The sequence below is a fragment of the Microtus pennsylvanicus genome, chromosome 4, assembly GCF_037038515.1.
Source record: "Microtus pennsylvanicus isolate mMicPen1 chromosome 4, mMicPen1.hap1, whole genome shotgun sequence".
Lineage (NCBI taxonomy): Eukaryota > Metazoa > Chordata > Mammalia > Rodentia > Cricetidae > Microtus > Microtus pennsylvanicus.
This window is the reverse complement of record NC_134582.1, coordinates 76654906-76666294: the sequence shown is the minus strand read 5'-3', so window position 1 is coordinate 76666294 and position 11389 is coordinate 76654906. Positions and strand designations below refer to the sequence as shown.

Genomic DNA, 11389 nt, shown 5'->3' with positions numbered 1-11389 from the left:
GGGGCCAGAGAGGATTGAAAGTAGCTAAATGGGAGGGTTGGTGTGGTGTGTCTCTGAACAGGCGCCGGAAGCTGATGGGGCAGCCGAGAGACCAGGTGCTCAGCAGGTCATCTCTAAGTGACGACAGCCTTGGCTGACAGCCCTAGTGCCCATCACTTGACAGCCCAGAGTGTGATTGTTTGGGGACTCGGTGAATCAAGTTCACACCCCCGCTAACAAAACACAAGCACCCACATGCTGCAGACAAAGTAAAATTTATTGAGACAGACAGAAGTGCGCCTACTCGGGACTATAGGTAAGCGGTTGCTATTAACCAAAGAGTCGTGTTCACATTCCAGAAAAGTCTACATGAAAAAGCATTCAGAGTACTAGATTTTCTACATCACTACTTCACCTACAATAGGGACAACAAACCGACAGTCTGGATTTGATGGGCTCTTGTCACATGGCTACACATTGAACGGGGACAAACATCAGTGACTGTGAAAAGGTGTATAAAGACCAAAACCGCCCATTGCAGAAAGGGCTCTTGGATGTTACTGTACAGTGTGGTCAAGATAAAACAAAAGCAAACCCAACGCCAATGGCATTGTGGAACGAGCAGAGGGCTGACCTGGATGGACAAGTCATCATTTCTGGGAAAGGTGGGGACGTGGGCATAAAGGAGGAGCTGAGAGAAAGCCACATGAAGGCATCCCCATGCTGAGAACATCTGTAGAAACCAAACACATTCACATGGCAGAGAGTGAAGCCTGTGGAAGAGAATTCTGGGGGTCCAATTGAATGTCACAGTAATGGCATTAAAATAACTGCTTGCAGAGACGGTAACAACATCAATGGAAGGATTCCTGGAAATAAGGCAGTAAGGGCTCAACTCAGTACCTGCTTACACAATGGGTCGGTCATCCCAGGAGCACAGATGCTAACAGCATCAGATGATGCTTGGAATGGGTGGGATTATTATTGGAATCAAAGGCTCCATCCAAAGAGGACAACAGAAGCTCTGCGTCTCGGGATAAGGTAACAGAAAGTCTAGTTTTAAGTACTATTACAAGTAACTGTCTTTAAAACCCCAAGTGGGGCACAAGCAGCGGCAATGGCGCTGCTTTGTTGATATGGGCTCCAGACGGAGGAGGGCTTTTGATTTAATATCTTAATGAATCAAAATATCTTCTTGGAATGTCTCTGCAAATGACATCTCATTACCTTCCTGGGAACTGCCTATTGAGTACTCTTCTCCACCATCAAGATAATGTTAAGGAGCTCTAAGTGTCATCTTAATGTGACACTTGTCATACGATAATTAGACAAAGTAAGTGGTTCATTGGGTTCCGAGAAGTTTCTCCAAGTGAAATCAATTTGCCGATTGTTAATTTGTTCTCTTGTGCACTTTTTTCCAAGCTTGAAGGAAATACTAACAATGGCTTATGATGACGGCCTAAACTGAGATTTCTAGTGTCTTTTTAATGTATCCTATTATCATTTAGCTGCGATTGAGCACCTGCTTCCTAAATTATGATCTAAATTATGATCAGTTTTGAGGGTGAGAAAAAAATGAAAAACAAACTAGAGGACTGGGGAGGATGTCATCGAGACCCCGAACTGAGCAAGTCTGCATCTCCGTGGAGAGGAAGCACGCAGAATTCTCAACATCCGGCGGTACTTGTGTCTACCAGGCCAAGGGAGCAAACGGCACCAGAGATATCCATTTCCCACACGAGAAGAATTCCTGGACCAGTGCAACCTTGTCCATCCTTTTCTAGGATGGAGATGCTAGTGAAAGAGGCTTACTACATACAGAAGGCCAGCTTGGGGTGGGAGACGGGTTTGACCAAATACACTTTTTGCCTGAGTTAATAGATCTGTCTTGTGGACTGGCTAAAACTCACTGGGGAAGGCAAGGACAATGAAGAGATAGTGTTGGCGGGCTGTGGCTGGTTAGGGCAAAATAGAGGTTGTTTCTGATGAATCGTGGCTGGTTAGGGCAACTGGCTAGGTAGGAAGCAAGCAGGTAGAGCTCGGGGAGCTGGCCCTGACCTGAATGGGGCTGCGCTGGAGTCTACTCTTTGGTACTCGTGTGGAAGAAATCTTGGAGAATACAGAGATGTCGTTACTGAAACTGAATGCCAATAATGAGCTTAGGCCAGCTTCTTGCGCTGCTAGGATCTCTTTCTAGGTCTCCGTTGGGATTTCTATTAAATGAAGGGTGAGAAAGAGAACCCCTTAGGGCCTTTATCTCCCCCATCATGATCTGTGTAGAAAGGGGGTGGGGGAAGAAACATGAAGAACACAAAGAACCCTATTTTTTTTTCCTATGATCATCATGGTGCTGTCTTCTCGGCAAGCATAAGCTCAGTAGGAATGCCTCAGAAAAAGCCCTTGAGGGTAGGGAAGGGAGCTGCCACAGTGGGGATGCTGCATCCTGAGGGGATGTTTAGCTATATGAAGGAATGGCTTGTGAAGCTGCCCAAGTGGGAGTTGCATGGCTTCTGTGGGGAAATGAAGCAGTTTAGGCAAACAGGCTTATCCAAATCGAAAGGGCTTCTAGACACTTTGCAGCTGCATAGAGGAACCTCCCCAGCCTGCAGGCTCCACAGGCCAAGTGTCAGTGCAAACAGGACTCCAAGAGAAATTTCATACCCCAGTTTGTGTTCCGCGTCTGGAGTTGCTGATTAAAAGCCGTGGTTTTTCTAAAGTGTTTTCGGTATACAATCAGACACTCGGAGGTGTGTAAGCAAGTCATGCAAGCACAGACACCTGTTTGTGGATGTGCAAGCGGCAGGGGAAGCATCAAGACCTTAATTTCTAAAAAAAGAAAATGAATTCTTTCTCCAAAGGGACTTGGACTGAATTAAGGCTGTCATTCGTAGGAAGCCATTTTTTATAACTTTTATAATTTTATACATTTTATGACTTTTAATAAACATCGGAGGTGGTGGGAACAGAAGGAAAAGGGGCAGTGGTGTGGTGTGGTTTCCACAACATCTACAGGACACAAGAAAAGCACTTAGACACCATAGGCTGGGAACCGTGCTGTGACAGCCACCGAGGTGGGTAATCAGAGAGGGTCTTTGACGTTTGAGAGGGTGGGGCTCCCTGCACTGCTGGATTCCGCACAAATCACATGCTAGTTGCAAAAACCTTACAGGAGGGAAGGTGGCTTTATTTGAGCCAGCCCTTCTCTCATCTGGTGGAAACAAAAACAAGAAACACAAACAACATCCTTTCTCCCGCACAACTGTATGCAAATTCAGAACGCTCTGGGAAGGGGTCTTCCAAACCTTAGCCCTGGTACAGAGAGAACAGCGGAGGAGAGACCTGCGGGCCTCAGAGTCTTAGATACAAATGCAGGCAAAGGAAGCGACTTGCAAATCTGCCAAAAGCATGTCCTCTCCCTCATGGGCACTACCATATGTACCCAACCTCGTCTTCCTTGTCATCGTCTTCGTCCTCGTCATCCTCCCGCACAGCCCGGGTGTGCACCCTCAGCTTCCCCTCTCGGTCCTTTGGTCCCAGCTCTCGCTCGTCCTCTAGATCGTCCAGTAAGACCACAGAGCCACCGCTGCCGAAGTCCCCCGAGGTTTCCTGCTCCTCCTCTGGCACGGGAAGGAAAGACCTCAGGTTAGCGCCAACTGTCCCTCAAGGCCCACGCGGACTCCCTAGGCTCGTGACTTGCGTTGTAGGATAAAAACCAGAGCATTTGCTTCTGCAGTGTGGGAGCTCAGATTGAAACGTCTCTAGGGCTCAGCCCTGGCCCTGTGGGCTGCTCTGATGGAAACCTATCCTGGTTGATGTCGTGTCAATTCCTAGATCAGTGATTGATGGGGGAGGGTGGTTCCATCCCTGGGCTGATGGTCCTGCGCTGTATCAGAAAGCAAGCTGAGCAAGGTATGGGGAACAGGCCAGAAAGCAGCATTCCGCCGTGGCTTCTACTTCAGTCTCTGCCTCCAGGTTCCTCCCCTGTGCCTGCCCTGAGTTCCCAATAAGCCCTTTTCTCCCCGAGTTACTTTGAAATATGGTCTTTATCACAGCAACGGGAAGCGCTAGAGTACCCTGGGTGCTTCAGCCTCGTTAGGAACACTGCAGTCCTGAGTGCTGGACCAGTGACCGTCCCCTGACTCACAAGCTCTTGTCTACCCAGTGATACTGGTAAAGATCTGCTCCTAGCAAAACCGGCTCTGCATGAGGTCATGGAATTCCAGCATTCTGTCTCCATGGCAGACTTACTACAGCCAGAGCTGGCTCTTGAGATTCTGCCATGACCCCTACACAGTAAGGACCCCTGGGTCAGCCCGGGCTGGTGCCGGAGGCTTTACTCACCACAGCTCACGGTGCCCTGTTTCCTGGAGCCAGCCAGCTCATTCCCATATTTATCTACACACCAGCACTGCCCTGTGCTGCCATGACACTGTGTGGCTTTGTAGTAACCCTCCTCGTTACACCGAGGTACGAATGCTCCTGTGGGGACAAAAGGGCCAATTTCAGTCAGAGAAACAAGCATGGAGGCGTGGGGTTCATGCCATTTAAGACGGGGGGGGGGGTCACACGCAAGCCGCAGATTGGCTGTAGGCCCCAGGAAAGAATGGGGCTGACTGCTTACTATTTTGTAAACATTATGGGGACCTCAGCCTTGATTAGGAAGTGTATATTGGATTCCAAGAAGCTCATTCCCCAACTAGACTTGATAAAAGTCAAGAGCATTGTGTAGTTACACATATTCCGGGCACTAATCTAAACCATGTGCATTATATATTAAACATGTTCACATAATCTCTTTCCTTTGGATTAACATAGAAGTGTAGGACTTTTGATGAGTTTCATGTTTCTGCTCAAGTATGCTTGTGATGAAAATTCAGAGTCTGATCATTAATCTTAATTATCAACTTGATTGCATTCATATTAGTAAAGCCCATCTCTGAGAGGTGTCTTTGAGGGCATGACCTAATCAATGGGTTAATCCCCGTATTGATTGGTAATAGGCTGGCATTATTGGACATACATCAGTGTAGAAAAAGACATGGACAATTAAGGGGGCACAGGAAGGCAAAGCAGCCCCTCTCTCCAGTGTCTGAAGCTTCAGGACAGTTGAGAGTAAAGAAATAAATAGAAAAATGTTATTTAAATTAAAAAAAGAATTCCACTACAATTAATATTTTCTGTAACGATTGCCCACAGAGCTGAAATTTTCAGGTAGGGCCCATGCAACACCTCTTTCAGATATTTTCAGAGATTCTCACTGGACAAGGCTCCCAGTTTCTCATGAGCCTCTGTGGTGTTGTGTTTTAGCTCATCAGCTGGCATCCTTTCGGCATACCTCAGGAGCCACCCTGGGATCTTATTTAGATTCCTAGCAACCCTTTGAAGACATAACTTCACAACCCACCCAAACTGTAACTTTGGCTGCTGTAAAGACAGTTAAGAGTCACCCTCCTGGAGAAGCCCACATCTGTAATCACCGAGTGCTGGCCCCAAGAATCCTTTCTGTGGTGAGATCAGGGGTCTGGCCTTACCTGAGTTGGAAGTCCCTACAGGAAAAGGAATGCCTCTGGCTGCTGGCAGCCATGCAGGGCTGCATTGGCTACTGTGCTCCTGCTGACAGGAGGGGATGAAAGGTTGGAGGCGGGGTCTAGTTAGAGGAAGTACTTCCTGCATTTTCTTGATGTAAACTGCCCTGCCTTGATGGACTGACACCACCACATCTGTGAGGCGGAATGCGCATTTTCTCTTTAAGCAGCTCTCTGGTGTTCTGTCTGTGATGAGAGGCTAAATGTGCTGTTTCTTTAAATCATTTTACAGCTCCGTCTGACAGTTTGACCCACGGACCAGCAACATAATCTAGAACCCCTTTAGAAACGACATTCTTTTTCTGGTCATGAGTCAAAAGTTGATTTTTATTTTCTTTTTTAAAATAATTTGTGTTTACCCCCACGTGGCTGAGTGTTTGTGCATGCTCTCTCAAGCCTGTGCCTGTTCACAAGCACCCATGCCTGCACGTTTGCTTATGAACTGTGTGCATGCAATTCTCATGGCGACCAGAAGGAGGCATCAGATCACCTGGAACTGGAGTTACAGACAGTTGTGAGCTGCCATGTGGATGCTGGGAACTGAAGCTGGGTTTTCTACAAGAGCTGTCAGTGGTCTTAACCCGGGAGTCATTGCTTCAGCTCCCTCCAACCCCAAGTCAATTCTGAGGGCCAGAAATACCTTCCCTCTATACTGAGTTTGGATTGTTCAGCTGTAAGTTAGGACCCTTTGCCTCATACTGTCAAGCTTTCTGCTTTTCACTAGCCTGTTGAAGGAAACCAACCCTTCCCAACGTGCTGTTGTTAGTGACCCTTATCTCACTGGTTTATTCTTTGATTACTTTTGGTTATTGTGTTCTTGGGGCTTTGAGTTGAACATCTAGTTCTGTGCATTATTTTTGATAATGTGTTTGAAGTGATGTGTGTTTTCACCAGCTTCACCTTGCTTCTGTGGAGTCTGGTGGATAGCCCTTTTACATTTCATCCAGCTGAAAATAGTTCCTAGATTTTATTTTACTTCCTTGATGTCTCTTTTCGTTACTGTATAATAATAATGCGATTATTAAAACTGTTTTATCTGTGGGGCTGCCCGTGACAGATATTTGATGCAAACCTGCATGACTGCATATGTAAATATGAATGTGCATCACATCGCCCAATTATTCTATATCCTATTTGTGTCTCCTCACACTGTGTTACTTGTGAACGTCTATTACATTTAGTCTTAAAGTAACCAGCGCTCCGACAGCCTAAGACACGTCTTACTTTTCAGGTGAAGTATTTGCTTTCCCAGCTATTTTCGCGTTATATCAAGAAGAACATTTTCCATCTTCTCATTTCAACTTCCTGTACAAAAGTCTTAGGTGTGACTTTGAAGACACAGCACTTCCTGTCTCATATGTCCATATGTCCCACGTGCCCTGGTTGTGATCAGACTACTTTGTGCTTCTGACACACTCCTGCACACTCCTGTGCCACGTGTTTCTCATGGCACCCGTCTCCTGCCTCCTGTGAAAAATCACGTTTTCTTTCCTCCACGTCTCTTTTGTGTTTAAAACTCTTCCATTTCTGTCATTCTTGGGGATTCCGTGATATTTCCTACAGAGCAGCATAGTTTTTCCAAGGGAACTCTCAAGTTAATCTGCATTTCCTTTCCTTAGGGCTAAATCAAAACTATAGTACATTTAAACACCCGTGTTTCTGTTGCCCTCCACAGTCTAGAATTTATTCTAGGCTGCCATCAAAATGTTTTGGTGGTCTGGGTTTTGAAGCAGGGTCTCACTGGGTGGCCTTGGCTGGCCTGGAACTTATTACACAGACCAGGATGACCTTGAACTCACAGAGAGCTTCCCACCTCTGTCTCTGAAATACTGGCAATCAAAATGTTCTATACGCTGTTGTTTAGATTTGGTATTATGCTGTTTCTTTTGCACAATTTCATATGGGATGTACTTATATCCATTATCTTAGTTTGAGTATCTGTATCACCACCTTATAATGGGTTGAATTTAAAATTCTAGATTCAAAGTTATCTCCACTTGAGAAATACTATTATCTCTTTCTAAACTAGTGTTGTTCATGGAAATCTGATTTCAGTCTTTGTCTTGTTAAAGGCAGATAATCTTTATTCATGATTGTGAGTTCATCTTCTCTGGGGAGACTCTCAGAAACTACATCCTTGCATCATGAAGCAAAGGCCTCTGGTGTTCACTGTGGCTTCTACTTAATTTTATTTCTGTTGTCTTTTTGGCATAACTATGCTCTCAATTTAACTTCTATTTCACAGAATAATATCCTCCCCAAATGTAGCTTTGGAAGGTCAGATTTTCTTTGAGCCAGTAAATTTAGATATAGCTTAGTATAGGCACTACTTAAAATGTTTTTCTTTGTATTTATTCATGTGTATGAATGTTTTGCATGTATGTATGTCAGTACACTACATGCATGTCTGGTATCCATAGAGGCCAAAGAGGGTGTTGGATCCCCTGGTAATGGATGGTTGTGAGCCCTATGTGGTACACAAATCAAACCAGGTCTTCTATATGAGCAGTCAGTGCCCTTTACCCCAGAGTCATCTCTCCAGGCACCAGAATCGATCCCTGAGCATGGCGCTCACGAGGCTATTTCAGGATATCTAGATTCCAAGAGACCAAGTGATATAAAGAGGGCAAGTTTCCTACCACTACAGTCACCCCTTTGGAAAGACAGGGGTACCCAGTGCCTTGCTATCTTCCCTAGGTGATACAGCAGTGGAAAAGGCTGGTCCCCCTGAGCAGCAGTTAGAGAGAGTGGAAGGGCTGGTCCTTCTGAGCAGCGGTTAGAGAGAGTGGAAGGGCTGGTCCCCCTGAGCAGCAGTTAGAGAGAGTGGAAGGGCTGGTCCTTCTGAGCAGCGGTTAGAGACCACAGCAGCTAATAGACCACAGAATAAATTAAGATTGGGCTGAGCCTTCAGGTTGGCGAGAAGCAGGTGTTGTAGTAAATCTATAATTTAATAAGATTACTGCTCTTTCTAAGTAGGTAGTAATTATAACTGATTATAATTTGTTGTTGCTTGTTTAGTTTATTTATTTGAATCTGAATATCCCTGAACACACACGGTTGTGGTATTTGGAGATTTTCTCCGTGCAGAGAATAATTTGTAAGCAATAGAGATGGCATTCGTATGAATCGGTCTGAGTGAACTCGGAACGTGGGGGGTTTGAGATAAGACTCAAGTGAGGTTACGGGAGGGGGAGGTGGGCAGTTGTTGGATCACGTGCATTGAGGAGCATGAAAAGGAGATGTGTCAGGTGGCATGCCTTCTATGACAAAGTCACCATTGCCACGGAGCTTTAAAAACATTACAGTTGCATAAACTAGTAGATCGTGGGTCTATTCCCCCACCCTATGTAGCAGAATACAATCAGCCATCAGAAGCCCTTGAGTTGGAGAAAACGTATGGAGGAGATAGGCAGACACTGCATCTTTAGCCAGAAAGATGTCTTTTCCACTGACAAACCAAGACTTCAAGAGTTCAGAAGCACGAGCTTAACGTTCTAGCGAAAGTTTGAGGCAAGCCATGGGAATAAGTTAGAAGGAAGAGGGTTGTACGCTATGAGGTGACCCAAAACTGCGGGAGGTAAGTGGCCGGCAGTCACAGAATGCTTGCGTTTGGCGATCTTTAGGAAAATGTGCTCATCCCACAAAGTAACTAAGGTGGCTTCTGGAATGGGACTGCTTAGGGAGTGTGCATGCCTCTGAACGCTTGGCGAGAACAACGCTGGACCACTGCTGCAGCTGTCTACTCTTCTTAACAGGGAGGGAAAGCAGGTTCCCTTCTCATAACTGTGGTTTTCCAGGGTGCCGGGAATGGCCACCACACGCCCTCTCCATCCAGGAGCTAAGAGAACCGAAAGGACCTGGTGCTCCTGCAACTGACCTCCTTCTGCCTTAAACCCAAAGGAGAAAAAAAGCAGAGTCTAAATAGGTGGGAGACTTCCATCCAGAGAGGCACATGCCCTTCGACCCTATCTGATACATTCTGGCAGGGTCACGGCTTGTCTTGTTCCTTAAATGGACAGCTAGCCCTGAGGAGAGAAGAAATAGTCTAACTTAAAAGCTTTTCATTTTGAGAGCTGGAAAATTACTCATGTGCTCCATTCGGTGGCTTCACATGACAGGGAGAAACCCAAGAGTTAGTGTAGCCAGAATCAGGGAGGGAGCCCCAGAGAGCTGGACTCTGAGCATGGCCGAGCAGCCCGCTGGCCCTGGCCTGACCTCGGCTTCTCTTGCTGGTAGAGGCCATCCTCTGTGGGCCAGCAGCTTGCAAAGAGCTCAGGCTGGAGGAGAGTGAGGCGCTTCTTCGACAAGACACTGTCCCTAATTGAATAAACACTGTAGAGCTGAATGTGACAAGAGATGTGGGGGGTTTAATTAGTTGCTCTAATGAGTGGCAAGGAATTGTACTTACCCAACAGGCTTTTCCCCTTGCTCAGCTTCTGAATTCTGTTCATTTCGTTCTGGCAAGGGAGACCTAGAAAATAATTTATGGAAGTCGGTTTCCAGATGGTGTGGAATATAATCTCTAATGATTGACTCCACTCTTGACGGGAAATGTGGGCAACGACACACCTGGGTGTGGGGTTGCTCCATATGCTGGTGACTGCGCAACAAAACAAATCCAAGCCATTAGTGCTGCTAATTTTAGGATAAGCTCCATATCACAGGACACTTAAAATAGCATGTGGAGGATACTTATATAATATAGGACACTTCCCACCTACACCAGACGAAGCAACACTGGGTGATTGGCTGGAGGATGTTTTCAATTTTGGCAAAGGAGGCATCCAAGCAAAGCCCTCTGGGAGCTAAAAATTGATGCTAAGCCTTACTAAAGGGCGAGAAATTCTGAATATACAGACAGCTAGCCAGGGGTCTCAACACTTGGCCTACTGCAGTTCTTGTCTCGTGGACGAGAACTCAGGCACACCCGCATGGACACAGGAACCATGTGGAAAGGCCATGAGCAAGCAAAGTCTCCAGGGGCTGACTCCGTCACAGTTCTCTCTGCCTCCTGAACGCTCAGGACCCACAACATCTCTTCCCTCCCTTCAGCTTCCGAGTCCTCACCTGGGACATACATGTTGTGTGAACAACCAGGGAACTGCTGTGACAGACAGGGAACCACATGGCTAAGCGTGTGGATGACCTGGCGTGGACCTGTGCCGTCGCCCTAAGAATTTACCACCAGTAAAGTGACAAATGACCTCGCTGGTATTTTATGGTTTGTCCATGACTGGCTTTTGTCAGTCTTATCAGTTTGGCAGGTCCTGCTGTTGATTTCAGAGTCATTGTGGCACAGGAGGGAGTCCCCCCCCCCCCCACTGCACTCTTAACCATCTCGACAGCACCCATTTCTGTCTGCTACCGTCTGGGTTGTACACCACCTGGCTCTCCCGCTGCCAGGTGAGAAAGAGTGGGCGCCAAGATACATGCTTCTTACTTCATTCAGGATAAGAGAAGGACTGAAGCCAATCCTACTGTGACCAGGAAGGGTAGTACTTACTCTGACAGATAGCTACTGTTTGCTTAAGTGTTTGAATGTTCTAGAGCTTTTTAAAGTCTTTACAACCGCCATACAAGATAGGTACTGATATTATCACTATTTTGTAAATGGAGACTCTCAGCCACGACAAAGCAGAGACAGTTGGTACAGAGAAAGATGATCAGCCTGATTGAAAGAGAGGAGCGGTCTAGTTTTACCATACTTCCTTGACATTTTCCTGCAAGAGTTTGGAAGAACATCTTATTTAAAGAAAGAAAAGTTAAACGGATGGAAATCTACTTAAATGCAGACAAGAACAAGACAAACACATAAAGTATTTCTT

General features: G+C 46.2%; 1 protein-coding gene across 1 annotated transcript in view; it reads right to left on the bottom strand.

The window, feature by feature from the left end:
* Positions 1 to 238: 238 nt before the first annotated feature.
* Spock1 (SPARC (osteonectin), cwcv and kazal like domains proteoglycan 1) overlaps positions 239 to 11389 on the bottom strand; it is a 463728-nt gene continuing 452577 nt past the window's right edge. The window contains exons 9-11 of the mRNA XM_075969465.1: positions 9973 to 10035; positions 4321 to 4458; positions 239 to 3596 (exon numbers count right to left, since the gene is read on the bottom strand). Of these exons, the coding sequence (XP_075825580.1) occupies positions 3406 to 3596; positions 4321 to 4458; positions 9973 to 10035 (392 nt within the window). The 3' untranslated portion in view covers positions 239 to 3405. The remainder of the gene's footprint in view (positions 3597 to 4320; positions 4459 to 9972; positions 10036 to 11389) is intronic.